This window comes from Nomascus leucogenys, chromosome 20, assembly GCF_006542625.1.
Source record: "Nomascus leucogenys isolate Asia chromosome 20, Asia_NLE_v1, whole genome shotgun sequence".
NCBI classification, from domain to species: Eukaryota; Metazoa; Chordata; class Mammalia; order Primates; family Hylobatidae; genus Nomascus; species Nomascus leucogenys.
The window spans coordinates 25,354,278-25,370,904 of record NC_044400.1 but is presented as its reverse complement, the minus strand read 5'-3'; the positions used below and the strand labels follow the sequence as shown (position 1 = coordinate 25,370,904).

The 16,627-nt window shown below is 43.3% G+C and overlaps 1 protein-coding gene across 3 annotated transcripts in view; it reads right to left on the bottom strand.

Moving 5' to 3' along the window:
• The window catches only part of CFAP221 (cilia and flagella associated protein 221), a 124,971-nt gene that overhangs the window by 35,852 nt on the left and 72,492 nt on the right, over nucleotides 1-16,627 (bottom strand). For all 3 annotated transcript variants that reach the window (XM_030801171.1, XM_030801172.1, XM_030801173.1), the window contains exons 13-15: nucleotides 15,640-15,729; nucleotides 11,677-11,775; nucleotides 1,685-1,790 (exon numbers count right to left, since the gene is read on the bottom strand). In XM_030801171.1, coding sequence (XP_030657031.1) covers nucleotides 1,685-1,790; nucleotides 11,677-11,775; nucleotides 15,640-15,729 — 295 coding nt within the window. The remainder of the gene's footprint in view (nucleotides 1-1,684; nucleotides 1,791-11,676; nucleotides 11,776-15,639; nucleotides 15,730-16,627) is intronic.

The window sequence follows — 16,627 nt, the reverse complement described above, 5'->3', positions numbered from 1 at the left end:
TTTCTATACATCCCCACAGAATTCACAAGTAAATTTTATAATTTTTTAGAAAAAAGAGTTTCTTTATTAGAAACTTCAACACCAGAGATAAAAAATAATATAGGAGGAAGAAAGAGAATCATTAAAATGTTATACAATATTTTGAAAAACAAAATACACACTTGGGTCTCAGTGGAGTGGCAGATGGGAGTGTGGTTGTGCCTAGGGAGGATGGGGAAGGCTGAGCCAGGCTCAGAGGCTCAGGCCAGGAAGGGAGGAAGACTCTGGAAAGATCAGGGCCTGCTTGTGGGCTGGCAAACAAACCGTGGATTGGGAATATATGTATTGGGAGAAGATGGCGATATGGTGTTTGGGCTCCTAGAAGCTACCAAGAGTGGGCCTCCAACAGTCCCAGCCAAGCTGGGCATCAGAGGATTGGAATTCCTTTCTTTTTTTTGTTTTTTTAGAGACAGGGTCTTACTCTATCACCCGGGCTCGAGTGTAGTGGTGCAATCATAGCTTACTGCAACCTTGAACTCCTGGGCTTAGCTGATCCTCCCACCTCAGCTTCCTGAGTAGCTGGGACTACAGGCATATGCCACCAGTCCTGGATAATTTTTAATTATCCAGGGGTCTCACTATGTATGTTGCCCAGGCTTGTCTTGAACTCCTGGGCTCAAGTGATCCTCCCACCTTGGACTCTCAAAGTATTGGGATTACAGGCATTTACTACAGTGGCCACGGTGGCCAGCATGGAAATTTCCTTAAGTTAGGGAGAGACAATACAAGATTAAAAGGCTTAATGTGCAAATGCTAGGTTGAGAAAATACCAAATTCAGCCAGTCAATCAGCAAGTATAAATGATGACTACCCTAGTCTCTGGTGACAAGAGGAAGCAGAGGGCACAAAACAGGAGGTCTAGCCACAGCCAAACTTCACAGACATTACAACTTGGTTTGGGGTTGGGGGACCTTGTTTATTATCAAGTGGGTAGGTATTTCAGCCAAACCTGACATAGAGATCCACTTTATGTCATGAGATAGGCTGAATAATGGCACTCAGAGGTACCCACATCCCATTCCCAGGGGCCTGTGAATGTGTTATCTTCCATGGTAAAAGGCACTCTGCAGATGGGGCTCTGTGATGGGGGGATTATTCTGCACTAGACAGGTGGGCATTATGTAATCAGAGTCTGCATAGGAAGGAAACGGGAGTCAGACTCACACAAGGAGATGTGAGGACAGAAGCAAGAGGTTAGAGTCATGTGGGGAAGGGGCCATAAGCCAAGGAATGCAGGTAGACTCCAGGAGCTGGAAAAGGCAAGGACTTGGGCTCCCCTGAAGCCCCCGGGGGGAGTGCAGCCCTACCAACACCTTGTTTTAGACTTCTGACCTCCAGAACTGTAAGATGATAAATTTGCATTGTTTTAAGCCATTAAGTTTAAAAGGCTTAATATGTAAATGCTAGGTTGAGAAAATACCAGATTCAGCCAGTCAATCAGCAAATATAAATGATGACTACCCTAGTCTCTAGTGACAAGAGGAAGCAGAAGGCACAAGTGATTTGTTATAGCAAAGATAGGAAACTAATATTTGTGACTGGTGAAAATGTTTTATTTGCATAGAGCTAACTTCATTCTAAGGAAAGTTCACGCTCAGAGGCATGATCAGTCTCAGCATCTCTGTGCTTTGCAGCCATACTTCACCTTGTGCTATCGACTGTTTTGCTTGGCCAGTCTTTCTCAGTACACTCTCTTTGTCCATTTCACGAACAGCACTAAGCATATTGAATAATCGTCCCTGAATCATGACCTGAAATTGGAGTGGATAATGATTTCAAATTATTAATCAACACATGCTCATTTTGGCATTCAACCTAATTCACTTTCCCCAACCACACTAAGAGCTGAGACTGCCACTGTAAGTCAGAGTCCACAGGGAGTGTGGCATGCTACTCTCCCTAGACTGCGGTCACAGGGACTTCAAAGTCTGGGCAATACTGACTTGCCTGAATACAAAAAAGACCAAGTTGTCATCTGGCCTTGTCCCACCCAATTTATGAGGCTTGATTTTCTCATATTTCCAGTGTGGAAAGAATGACTAGTTCTTTGTTGTTTCTTCTGGATATGTCTGAATAGTAATGCTACCACTGTGCTATTTTCAGAGTTGAAGGACAAATGGCACCGGTGATTCTGCAGCAATAGCACTGTGGGTTACGGGCAATGCTAACTGCATACCAATGAGCTTTGCCTTCAGAGCAGATGCTACTGCAGGTGAGTGCTACCTGAGCCCAGAGCTGTGGCTGAGGGGATTGTTCATTCCATAATTTACATCACTTTCCATTCTGTAAGCAGCTCTTTTTTTTTTTTTTATCTATATATACTGTAAGTTCTGGGATACATGTGCAGAACATGCAGGTTTGTTACATAAGGATACACATGCCATAGTAGTTTGCTACACCCATCAACCCACCATCTACATTAGGTATTTCTCCTAATGCTCTCCCTCCCCTAGTCACCCATCCTCCGACAGGCCCTGGTGTGTGATGTTCCCCTCCCTGTGTCCATGTGTTCTCATTCTTCAACTCCCACTTATGAGGGAGAACATGCGGTGTTTGGTTTTCTGTTCCTGTGTTAGTTTGCTAAGAATGATGATTTCTAGCTTCATCCATGTCCCTGCAAAGGACATGAACTCATCCTTTCTTATGGCTGCATAGTATTCCATGGTGTATATGTGCCACATTTTCTTTATCCTGTCTATCATTGACGGGCATTTCGGTTGGTTCCAAGTCATTGCTATTGTGAACAGTGCTTCAATAAACTTACATGTGCATGTATCTTTATAGTAGAATGATTTATAATCCTTTGGGTATATACCCAGTAATGGGATTGCTGGGTCAAATGGTATTTCTGGTTCCAGATCCTTGAGGAATTGCCACACTGTCTTCCACAATGGTTGAACTAATTTACACTCCCACTAACAGTGTAAAAGCTTTCCTATTTCTCCACATCCTCTCCAGCATCTGTTGTTTCCTGACTTTTTAATGATCACCATTCTAACTGGCGTGAGATGGTATCTCATTGTGGTTTTGATTTGCATTTCCCTAATGACCAGTGATGATGAGCTGTTTTTCATATGTTAGTTGGCCACATAAACGTCTTCTTTTGAGAAGTATCCTTTCATATACTTCACCCATTTTTTGATGGGGTTGTTTGTTTTGTTCTTATAAATTTGTTTGAGTTCCTTGTATATTCTGGATATTAGCCTTTTGTCAAATGGATAGATTGCAAAAATCTTCTCCCATTCTGTAGGTTGCCTAGTCACTCTGATGATAGTTTCTTTTGCTGTGCAGAAGCTCTTTAGTTTAATTAGATCCCATTTGTCAATTTTGTCTTTTGTTGCCATTGCTTTTGGTGTTTTAGTCATGAAGTCTTTGCCTGTGCCTAGGTCCTGAATGGTATTGACTAGGTTTTCTTCTAGGGTTTTTATGGTTTTAGGTCTAACATTTAAGTCTTTAATCCATCTTGAGTTAATTTTTGTATAAAGTGTTAAGGAAGGGGTCCAGTTTCAGTTTTCTGCATATGGCTAGCCAGTTTTCCCAACACCATATATTAAATAGAGAATCCTTTCCCCATTGCTTGTTTTTGTCAAGTTTGTCAAATATCAGATGGTTGTAGATGTGTGGCATAATTTCTGAGGCTTCTGTTCTGTTCCATTGGTTTATATATGTGTTTTGGTACCAGTACCATGCTGTTTTGGTTACTGTAGCCTTGTAGTATAGTTTGAAGTCAGGTAGCATGATGCCTCCAGCTTTGTTCTTTTTGCTTAGGATTGTCTTGGCGATACTGGCTCTTTTTTGGTTCCATATGAAATTTAAAGTAGTTTTTTTCTAATTCTGTGAAGAAAGTCAATGGTAGCTTGATGGGAATAGCACTGAATCTATAAATTGCTTTGGGCAGTACGGCCTTTTCACAACATTGATTCTTCCTATGAGCATGGAATGTTTTTCCGTTTGTTTGTGTCCTCTCTTATTTCCTTGAGCAGTGGTTTGTAGTTCTCCTTGAAGAGGTCCTTCATATCCCTTGTACGTTGTATTCCTAGGTATTTTATTTTCTTTGTTGCAATTGTGAATTGGAGTTCACTCATGATTTGGCTCTCTGTCTGTTATTGGTGTATAGGAATGCTTGTGATTTTTGCATATTGATTTTGTATCCTGAGACTTTGCTGAAGTTGCTTATCAGCTTAAGGAGATTTGGGACTGAGACAATGGGGTTTTCTAAATATACAATCATGTCATCTGCAAAGAGACAATTTGACTTCCTCTATTCCTATTTGAATACCCTTTATTTCTTTCTCTTGTGTGATTGCCCTGGCCAGAACTTCCAACACTATGTTGAATAGGAGTAGTGAGAGAGGGCATCCTTGTCTTGTGCCGGTTTTCAAAGAGAATGCTTCCAGCTTTTGCTCATTCAGTATGACATTGGCTGTGGGTTTGTCATAAATAGTTCATATTATTTTGAGATATGTTCCATCAATATCTAGTTTATTGAGAGTTTTGAGCATGAAGAGGTGTTGAATTTTATCAAAGGCCTTTTCTGCATCTATTAAGATAATCATGTGGTTTTTGTCATTGGTTCTGTTTATGTGATGGATTATGTTTATTGATTTGCGTATGTTGAACCAGCCTTGCATCCCAGGGATGAAGCTGACTTGATCGTGATGGATAACCTTTTTGATGTGCTCCTGGATTTGGTTTGCCAGTATTTTATTGAGGATTTTTGCATCAATATTCATCAGGGATATTGGCCTGAAATTTTATTTTTTTGTTGTGTCTCTGTCAGGTTTTGGTATCAGGATGATGCTGTCCTCATAAAATGAGTTAGGGAGGAGTCCCTCTTTTCCTTTGGTTTGGAATAGCTTCAGAAGGAATGGTACCAGCTCCTCCTTGTACCTCTGGTATAATTCGGCTGTGAATCTTTCTGGTCCTGGGCTTTTTTCTGGTTGGTAGGCTATTAATTACTGTCTCAATTTCAGAACTTGTTATTGGTCTATTCAGGGATTTGGCTTCTTCCTGATTTAGTCTTGGGAGGGTGTATGTGTCCAGGAATTTATCCATTTTTTCTAGATTTTCTAGTTTATTTGCATAGAGATGTTTATAGTATTCTCTGATGGTAGTTTGTATTTCTGTGGGATCAGCGGTGATATCATCTTTATAATTTTTTATTGTGTCTATTTGATTTTTCTCTCTTTTCTTCATTAGTCTGGCTAGCAGTCTATCTATTTTGTTAATCTTCTCAAAAAACCAGCTATTGGATTTATTGATTTTTTGAAGGGTTCTTTGTGTCTCTATCTCCTTCAGTTCTGCTCTGATCTTAGTTATTTTTTTGTCTGCTGCTAGCTTCTCTAGTTCTTTTAATTGTGATGTTAGGGTGTCAATTTTAGTTCATTCCTGCTTTCTCCTGTGGGCATTTAGTGCTATAAATTTCCCTCTAAACATTGCTTCAGCTGTGTCCCAGAGATTCTGGTATGTTGTGTCTTTGTTCTCATTGATTTCAAATAACTTATTTATTTCTGCCTTCATTTCATTATGTACCCAGTAGTCATTCAGGAGCAGGTTGTTCAGTTTCCATGTAGTTGTGCGGTTTTGAATGAGTTTCTTAATCCTGAGTTCTAATTTGATTGCACTGTCGTCTGAGAGACTGTTATGATTTCTGTTCTTTTGCATTTGCTAAGGAGTGTTTTACTCCCAATTATGTGGTCACTTTTAGAATAAGTGCAATGTGGTGCTGAGAAGAATGTGTATTTTGTTGATTTGGGGTGGAGAGTTCCATAGATGTTTATTAGGTCCACTTGGTCCAGAGCTGAGTTCAAGTCCTGAATATCCTTGTTAATTTTCTGTCCCATTGATCTTTCTAATATTGAAAGTGGGGCGTTAAAGTCTCCCACTATTATTGTGTGGGAGTGAGTCTGAGTCACTTTGTCGGTCTCTGAGAACTTGCTTTATGAATCTGAGTGCTCCTGTATTGGGTAAATATATATTTAGGATAGTTAACTCTTCTTGTTGTGTTGATCCCTTTACCATGCCCTTCTTTGTCTTTTTTGACCTTTGTTGGTTTAAAGTCTGTTTTATCAGAGCCTAGGATTGCAACCCCCACTTTTTTTTTTTTTTTTTTTTTGACAGAGTTTCACTCTTGTTGCCCAGGCTGGAGTGCGATGGCATGATCTCAACTCACCACAACCTCCACCTCCCGGGCTCAAGCATTTTCTTGCCTCAGCCTCCCGAGTAGCTGGGATTACAGGCATGCACAAGCACACCCGGCTAATTTTTGAATTTTTAGTAGAGACGGAGTTTCTCCATGTTGGTCAGACTGGTCTTGAACTCCCAACCTCAGGTTATCCGCCTGCCTTGACCTCCCAATGTGCTGGGATTACAGGCGTGAGCCACCATGCCCAGCCAACCCCTGCTTTTTTTTTTTTTTTAACTTTCCATTTGCTTGGTAAATATTCCTCTATCCCTTTATTTTGAGCCTATGTGTGTCTTTGCATGTGAGATGGGTCTCCTGAATACAGCACACTGATGGGTCTTGACTCTCTATCCAATTTGCCAGTCTGTATCTTTTAACTGGGGCACTTAGCCGGTTTACATTTAAGGTTAATATTGTTATGTGTGAATTGGATCCTGTCATTATGATGCTATCTGGTTGTTTTGCCCATTAATTGATGCAGTTTCCTCATAGTGTTGATGGTCTTTACATTTTGGTATGTTTTTTGCAGTGGCTGTTACCGGTTTTTCCTTTCCAAATTTAGTGCTTCTTTCAGGAGCTCTTGCAAGGCTGGCCTGGTGGTGACAAAATCTCTCAGCATTTGCTTGTCTGTAAAGGATTTTATTTCTCCTTCACTTATGAAGCTTAGTTTGGCTGGATATGAAATTGTGGGTTGAAAATGCTTTTCTGTGAGAATGTTGAATATTGGCCCCCACTCTCTTCTGTCTTGTAGGGTTTCTGCAGAGAGGTCCACTGTTAGTCTGATGGGCTTCCCTTTGTGGGTAACCTGACCTTTCTCTCTGGCTGCCCTTAACATTTTTTCCTTATTTCAACCTTGGTGAATCTGATGATTATGTGTCTTGGGGTTGCTCTTCTTAAGGAGTATCTTTGTGGTGTTCTCTGTATTTCCTGAATTTGAATGTTGGCCTGCCTTGCTAGGTTGGGGAAGTTCTCCTGGATAATATCCTGAAGAGTGTTTTCCAACTTGGTTCCATTCTCCCCATCACTTTCTGGTACACCAATCAAACGTAGGTTTGGTCTTTTCATATAGTCCCACATTTCTTGGGGTCTTTGTTCATTCCTTTTCATTCTTTTTTCTCTAATCTTGTCTTCACACTTTATTTCATCAAGTTGATCTTCAATCTCTGATATCCTCTCTTCCGCTTGATTGATTTGGCTCTTGATGCTTGTGTATTCTTCACGAAGTTCTTCTGCTATGTTTTTCAGCTCTATCGGGTTACTTATGTTCTTCCCTAAACTGGTTATTCTAATTAGCAATTCCTTTAACCTTTTTTCAAGGTTCTTAGCTTTCTTTCATTGGGTTGGTACATGCTCCTTTAGCTTGGAGGAGTTTGTTATTACCTACCTTCTGAGGCCTAATTCTGTCAATTTGTCAAACTCATTCTCCATCCAGTTTTGTTCCCTTGCTGACGAGGAATTGTGATCCTTTGGAGGAGAAGAGGTATTCTGGTTTTTGGAATTTTCAGCCTTTTTGCACTGGTTTTTCCTCATCTTCATGGATTTATCTACCTTTGGTCTTGGATGTTGGTGACCTTCGGATGGGGTTATTGTTTGGACATCCTTCTCATTGATGTTGATGCTACTCCTTTATGTTTGTTAGTTTTCCTTCTAACAGTCAGGCCCCTCTGCTGCAGGTCTGCTGGAGTTTGCTGGAGGTCCACTCCAGACCCTGTTTGCCTGGGTATCACCAGCAGAGGCTGCAGAACAGCAAAGATTGCTGCCTGTTTCTTCCTCTGGAAGCTTCATCCCAGAGGGGCACCCACCAGATGCCAGCTGGAGCTCTCCTGTATGAGGTATCTGTAGACCCCTGCTGGGAGGTGTCTCCCAGTCAGGAGGCACAGGGATCAGAGACCCACTTGAGGAGGCAGTCTGTTCCTTAGCAGAGCTTGAGCACTGTGCTGGGAGATTCGCTGCTCTCTTGAGAGCCAGCAGGCAGGAATGTTTAAGTCTGCTGAAGCTGCACCGAAGCTGCCCCTTTCCCCAGGTGCTCTGTCCCAGGGAGTGGGAGTTTTATCTGTAAGGCCTTGACTGGGGCTGCTGCCTTTCTTTCAGAGATGCCCTGCCCAGAGAGGAGGAATCTAGAGAGGCAGTCTGGCTACTATGGTTTTGCAGAGCTACAGTGGGCTCCGCCCATTTTGAACTTCCTGGTGGCTTTGTTTACACTGTGAGGGGAAAATCGCCTACTCAAGCCTCAGTAATGGCAGACGCCCCTCCCCCCACCGAGCTCAAGTGTCCCAGGTTGACTTCAGACTGCTGTGCTGGCAGCGAGAATTTCAAGCCAATGGATCTTAGCTTGCTGGGCTCCATGGGGATGGGATTTGCTGAGCTAGATGACTTGGCTCCCTGGCTTCAGTCCCCTTTCCAGGGGAGTGAGCGGTTCTGTCTCGCTGGCATTCTAGGCACCACTGGGGTATGAAAAAAACTCCTGCAGCTGGCTTGGTGTCTGCCCAAATGGCTGCCCAGTTTTGTGCTTGAAACCCAGGGCTCTGGTGGCGTAGGCACCCGAAGGAATCTCCTGGTCTGCGGGTTGTGAAGACCATGGGAAAAGTGTAGTATCTGGGCTGGAGTGCACCATTCCTCATGGCACAGTCCCTCATGGCTTCCCTTGGCTAGGGGAGGGAGTTCCCCAACCCCTTGCATTTCCTGGGTGAGAAGATGCCCCACCCTGCTTCGGGTCACCCTCCGTGGGCTGCACCCACTGTCTAAACAGTCCCAGTGAGATGGGCCAGGTATCTCAGTTGGAAATGCAGAAATCACCTGCCTTCTGCATTGGTCTCACTGGGAGCTGCAGACAGGAGCTGTTCCTATTCGGCCATATTGCCAGCCCAAATGGCTCTTTTATTTAACAAATATTATAAAGTGGCTACTCAGTGCCCTGTCCTGTGCAAGGCACTGGAGATACAGTGAGGAGCAAATAAATGTCCTGCCCACAAGGAGCTGATATTCCAAGTGTGTGTAGGAGGTGAAGTGGGATGACAATAAATACCAAGAGAAAAAACCAAGATAAATACCCTGAAGAAAATAAGAGGGTAATGCCTCAGGCCATGACTGGAGGGGCTGGAGGTGGGATGCCTGCCCACTTATGCAAGGACAATGAGGGAAGGCCTCTGCAGAGGTGAGATTTGAAGCAAGGCTTGAATGGTGAGAGGACAATAATGGAAAGATGTTGGCAAGAGAGTTCTGAGCAGAGGAGACAGCCAATGCAGAGGTCCTGATGCCAGAACAAAGGAGACATGTTTAAAGGACAGAGAAATCCAATGTGACCTGGGAGCCTTGATAAAAATTGTGTATTTTATTTCAACTGTTGTAGAACATCTTTGGAGGGTTTCAGCAGGGGAGAGACACTGTCATCTTTTAGCTTTGCAAACACAACTCTGGCTGCCATGTGGCACTGGATGTAGGGGAACTTGTGGCCATGGTCCAGACGAGAGATGCTGGGAGCCTGGTCTGTGGCTGTAGTTGAGGAGATTAGGCAAGGCATTGGCTGGGACACGTTGGCACATAGAACTGACAGGGCTTGCTTTGGCATGTGAGGAACAGGCTGAGCCATCACTCAGAACAAAGCCCATCATTGCTGATACCCTTTTTCAGGCTGGAGGGCTTGATGCAGAAGGACCAAGGTGGTCCCATTAGCAACAAGCCAGCCTGGACAGTCTCTTGCTGTTATTTTCCTATTGTCAATGGCTGTGCTTTCCTCCCTGGGAGCACAGCTTTGTGCTGCCTCTTCTTACCACTGTCCTCCCTGCCCTGAGCATGTCATGGTGGCCTCTGCTTGCACATATGCAGAGACCACCCAGGGAAAGCCTTACCAGGGACACTGGCTCTTGGGCCTTGGAGGCTGGTAAATAGGTGAGGGTCATGGGGCCTTGGAAGCTGGTGAGTAGGTCCGCAAGGCAGTGAGCTCTGCCTCCCTCTACCTAGACTGCCACAAGTCCAGGCTGAGAAGACTGCCTGAAAGACAAGCTGTAACACAACATTTGAAGTCCCTTATACATGTTCATTCATTTGATCCTCACAACAACACTTTGAGACAGGTCTCATTATTCTCCTCGGTGTTCAGGTGAGGAAACTAAGGCACAGTGGTTATGTAACTTGTCCAGGATCAGAAAGTGCAAGGAAGCAGCACCAGGAATTAGTGCAGGCAGTCCGCTCCACAGCCCAGGCTTTATCCACTGCTCTCCCTGGCTTCAAGTGTGCCCCTGCCCACCAGGGAAGTCACACACAAGTGACAGAGATGAGAGATTTACAGGCAGCACAAGAAGCACACGGCACCGAGGAGATCCCTAAATACTAAAGTGCACAAGGATGGCCTCTTGTAGGAAAAGTGGACTCAGGCTGGCCCAAAGGACAGGTGCAGTCCCATGGAGCAGAGCTGGGGAGGCACTATAGTCAGAGCTGAGAGCAGATTCACAGGGGTAGTAGCAGGGAATGAGTACAACATGTGTGGCAGACCAGACTGGGACAACGAGAGGACAGCGGCTGCTAGAGGAGTGTGGCTGTGGCCAGACCAGGGGTCACATGACACCCTTTACTGGAATATGAGGCTCAGAAGTCTTCGTTTTATCCTGATAACAGGAAGCCACTGGAGGACCAGCACGAGGGAGAGGAAGCCACAGAAGGGAGATGACAACTATGAAAGGCACACATTAAGCCTGGATGCTAGAGGTACGATCCCTCAGACATTCTCAATTGTTCTTCCTAGAAGTAACTGATCAATATCCCATTTTTACTCATAATAGCCAAAAGGTGAAAACAACTGAAACTTTCATTAGCTGATGAATGGATAAAGAAAATGTGGTCTATCCATACAATGGAATATTATTCAGCCATAAAAAGAATGAAGTATTGATACATGCTAAAATATGTACAAGCCTAGGAAGTAAGTTATATGAAAGAAGCAGTTACCAAAAGCCATGTATTGAATGTTTAAAGTGATGGATATGGTAATTATCTTGATTTGATCCTTATACAATGTATACATGCATTGAAACATTACACTGTGCCCCACAAATATGTACAACTATTATGTGTCAATTATAAATTTATAAATTGATTTTTTAAAAGGCTGCATATTGTATGATTCCATTTATATGAAATGCCCAGAAAAGGCAAATCCGTAGAGACAGAAAGTAGATTATTGGTTGCCAGGGACTGTGGGGAGGAGGGAGTGGAGAGTGACTGAAAATAGGCACCAAGTTTCCTTTTGAGGTGATAAAAACGTTCTAAAATTAGAGAGGGGTGATGGCTGCCCAGCTCTATAAATATACTAAAAACGACTGACGTACATTTTACAAGGGTGAATTTTATGGTATGTAAATTGTATCTCAATAAAGATGTTATCAAACCACCATTGCTTGATTTCCTTATGCTGATGAGTAAACAAATCAACATTTCCAGCTGGTGCTGAGACTTACCTTGCGTGCTACTTGTTGAAACCGTTTTTGTGCCCTGGACCTGCTGAACCAAGTGTTATTAATGAGTGGATCAAAAGTAGGATGAAACTCCTTGATTTTCTGTGAATATAAAATATAGGCACATCTTACATTTAAATTTTAACTCCTGTCATAAACATTTAATGAAAACATTTTAGAGTTTCATCCCAAATCAAGTTGTTATTTATTCGTTGTATTGCTGAGTGAGCATTTATTTATTAAGCACTTTTAGTGTACACAGCATTATAAGGAACACTTCTTGAGTTGGGGGCCAAAAGTGGAAGAGAAGATTAGGGTTTTAAGAAACTTATAGTCTAGTTAGGAAAGCTCAAGCAAACACATGTGACTTTGAGGAAGAATAAAGTCACCAATCCCATGTGGTGGTGTTGACAGTGCATCCAGAATTGAAAGGTGTGGGCTGTGAGATCCCCTGGCTGGGAAGAAGGGCTACTTTACTCAGCCCTGCATGCCCAGTGCTGACACATGTATTGTCCCACATGTGCCTTCATGTCCTGGGCACCAGTGTATCTAAGTTAGTAAATGAATAAGGAGGAAAGAGTGCCTGGGGGTTTAGTGAGGCTGGCCAGAGCCTGAGGCACTGTAGGTTCTTGAATAAGGAAATGATATAAAAAGAGACATCAGAAGGGAATCAGTCTTACTTTGGCATATGCCATGAGCTGCAGAGGAGAGGGAAGAGGATCAGTTATACAGACAGAAAAACCTGTTGGATTAGTCATGGGGGACACCCAAAGGTTGGACTCTGGTATGGCCCATTGAAGAGCCATTGGCAAGACTTTGTGGCCAGAATAAATCTAGTGAGGAGGAGGACAGGGAGAAATTTGGTAAAAATAATTCAGATATCGCAAAACCAGCAAAGAAAAGTGAGAATGATGGAAGTGGGAGATTAGACTTTTATCATTGTTAAAATTAAAAGTTGGACTTTTAACCCGTGATATGGTTTGGCTATGTCCCCACCCAAATCTCATCTTGAATTATAGTTCTCATAATCCCCATGTGTTCTGGGAGGGATCAGATAGAGATAATTGAATCATGGGGGCAGTTTTCCCCAACCTGTTCTCATGATAGTGAGTTAGTTCTCAAGAGATCTGATGGTAAGGGGATTCTCCCTTCACTTGGTTCTCATTCTTCTCGCTTCTGCAGCCATGTGAAGAAGGATGTGTTTGTGTCCCCTTCTGCTATGTTTGTAAGTTTCCTGAGGCCTCCCCAGCTGTGTGGAACTGTGAGTCAATTAAACCTCTTTCCCTTATAAATTACCTAGCCTCAGGTATCTCTTCATAGCAGAGTGAAAACTAATTAATACAGTAAATTGGTACCAGGAGTGGGGTGCTGCTATAAAAATACTCGAAAATGTGGAAGCAACTTTGGAACTGGGTAACAAGCAGAGATTGGAATAGTTTGCAGGGCTCAGAAGAAGAAGGAAAATGTGGGAAAGTTTGGAACTTCCTAGAGACTTGTTGAATGGCTTTGTCCAAAATGCTGATTGTAATATGGACAACGAAGTCCAGGCTGCGGTGGTCTCAGGTGGAGATGAAGAACTCGTTGGGAACTGGAATGAAGGTGACTCTTGCTTTGTTTTAGCAAAGAGACTGGGGGCATTTTGCCCCTGCCCTAGAGATCTGTGGGACTTTGAACTTGAGAGAGATGATTTAGGGTATCTGGCAGAAGTAATTTCTAAACAGCAAAGTGTTCAAGAGGTGACTTGGGTGCTGTCAAAAGCATTCAGTTTTATGTATTCACAAAAATATGGTTTGGAATTGAACTTATGCTTAAAAGGGAAGCAGAGCACAAAAGTTTGGAAAATTTGCAGCCTGATGATGTAATAGAAAAGAAAAACCCATTTTCTGAGAAGAAATGCAAGCCAGCTGCAGAAATTTACTAAGTAACGAGGTGCCAAATGTTAACCACTAAGACAATGGGGAAAATGTCTCCAGGACATGTCAGAGGTCTTCATGGCAGCCCCTCCCATCACAGGTCTGCAGACCTAGGAGGGAAAAATGGTTTTGTGGGCTGGGCCCAGGGCCTTGCTGCTTTATGCAGTCTAGGGATTCAGTGCCCTGTGTCCCAGCCATAGCTAAAAGGGGCCAAGGTACAGCTCAGGCCATGGCTGCAGAGGGTGAAAGCCCCAAGCCTTGGCAGCTTCCACATGGTGTTGAGCCTGTGGTGCACATAATCCAGAAATGAGGTTTGGGAAACTCTGCCTGGATTTCAGAGGATGTATGGAAACACCTGGATGTGCAGGCAGAAGTTTGTTGCAGGAGTGGAGCCCTCATTTAGAACCTCTGCTAGAGCAGTACAAAGGGAAATGTAGGATTGGAGCCCCCACATGGAGTCCCCACTGGGGCACTGCCTAGTGGAGCTGTAAGAAGAGGGCCATCATCCTCCAGACCCCAGAATGGTAGATCCACTGACGGCTTGCACTGTGCACCTGGAAAAGCCACAGACACTCAATGCCAGCCTGTGAAAGCAGCTGGGAGGGAGGCTGTACCCTGCAAAGCCACAGGAGCAAAGCAGTCCAAGGCTATGGGAGCCCATCCCTTGCATCAGCATGATGTGGATGTGAGACACGGAGTCAAAGGAGATAATTTTGGATCTTTAAGGTTTAATGACTGCCCTATTGAATTTCTGACTTGCATGGGGCCTGTAGCCCCTTTGTTTTGGCCAATTTCTCCCATTTGGAATGGGTATATTTACTGAATGCCTGTACCCCCATTGTATCTAGGAAGTAACTAACTTGCTTTTGATTTTACAGGCTTATAGGTGGAAGGGACTTCCCTTGTCTCAGATGGGACTTTGGACTGAGAATTTTGAGTTAATGCTGGAATAAGTTAAGACTTTGGGCGACTGTTGGAAGGGCATGATTGTGTTTTAAATTGTGAGGACATGAGATTTGGGGGACCAGTGGTGGAATGATATGGTTTGGCTGTGTTCCCACCCAAATCTTATCTTGAATTGTAGTTTCCATAATCCCCACGTGACCCTCATGGAAGGGCATGATTGTGTTTTAAATTGTGAGGACATGAGATTTGGGAGGGGCCGGGGCAGAATGATATGGTTTGGCTGTGTCCCCACCTAAAGCTCATCTTGAATTGTAGTTCCCATAATCCCCATGTCATGGGAAGGACCAGGGTGGAGATAACTGAATCATGGGGGCAGTTTCCCCCATCCTGTTCTCACGATAGTGACTTAGTTTTCACAAGATCTTATGGTTTTATAAGGGGCTTCCCCCTTGGCTTGGTTTTCATTCTTCTAATTCCTGCCACCATGTAAAGAAGGAAGTGTTTGCTTCTTCTTTTGCCATGATTGTAAGTTTCCTGAGGCCTCTCCAGCCATTCAGAACTGTGGGTCAATTAAACCTCTTTCCTTTATAAATTACCAAGCCTTGGGTATTTCTTCATAGCAGTGCGAAAATGAACTAATATTACAAGACAGAGATAATCAGGTGGATGGGGCCACAGTACTCATTTTAGATTTGAGAACAGTAAGGCACCACAGCCAAGAGGCTTGCCAAGGTCCCAAATCTGTCACAGAGTTGTAACTAGAACTCTGGCTTCTGACTTCTGATTTTGTATCCTTTCTACCAAGGGAAGGGGGATAATAAACAGAGGCCCAGGGGCCCACCTTGAGGACCTGCGGACAGGGCCTTGGAGAATGAAGGAAAACAAAAAAGGAGACCCAAAACGAGAAAGTAGAGGGATGAAAAGGAGTGACCAAAGTATGTAATGCTGTTCATTTCAAGAGAAACATGAATTACAAGTTTTGATGCTTTACTTGCAAAAATATCGTAACATTCTGAAAATGTACGCAAATTAAAAAGTATTAAATATCTCTTAGTAAAGGATTTCTATAAAATTGTTTAGCATTTAAAAAAATAAGCATTTAAAGAGCTGCCAGTAATCAGATTCTAAATAAAGGAAAGTTACCCACCTCTTCTTGATTGCGAACGACCCGTTTATGGCTAACTTCTGTTTTAAGTCGCTGAAATTCCTCATCCAGAATAGGATCTCCTCTATCTAGCTGGGTTTTTAATCATCAAAATAATTTAAGTTGAATATAAATGCATAAAACTTTGTCTTTAAAACTTGTAGAAACCCATTAAGCAATTGGTCAAATCCACCCATGACGTTCCCATTGGAAGTGGTGAAACACAAGTAGGTAAAAAAGATCAGTATGATTACACTGTTTAAACATAGGGAACTCTGATCGAAGCACAGACTCGATACCTTCTTTTTTTTTTTTTTGACGGAGTCTCGCTCTGTCACCCAGGCTGGAGTGCAGTGGCGCAATCTCAGCTCACTGCAAGCTCCGCCTCCCGGGTTCACACCATTCTCCTGCCTCAGCCTCTCGAGTAGATTCCTTCTTTTTATAACTAAAAGACAGTGTCTTTGGAAATTACTTCCAAGACACTTAGAAATAATTTTAGGAAACTGTAACTATGGGAATATACAAATTTCATCAAAAAGACATTTAACGTCCCAGTAAAGTTGTAAGCTCCTCAGAGTTGACTATCCAGACGTCAGGTTTAAAGGAAGGCATGGGGAGATTCCTCCCTTCTCCTGGGTGGTGGAAGCTGACAGGTCTTCCTGGGCTGGAAAGTGACCTGCGGTTCCCTGGTGAGTGACCCCAGGCTGCTCTCCTTCCCTCACCTGCCTGCTTCCCTGATGGCACCTGAGCCCTTTTTCTTATTCCCAGGAGCCAACAGTGACTCCTGGGGTAGGCTGGCTGCGCTGGGTTCAGTGTCTATATGTGCCTGCCCAGGTGGGAAAGGGGACTGTGTATTCCGCAGATGGTGTTAGTTTTTGCCTATCTGCGTGTTCTATTAATTGTTTGTTGGGTAACTTTAAAAACCAGCTTGGCTCTTAAGTACACTGTTTATAAAAAATTTTAAAGACTTATTTGGAATAAATCTATTCAC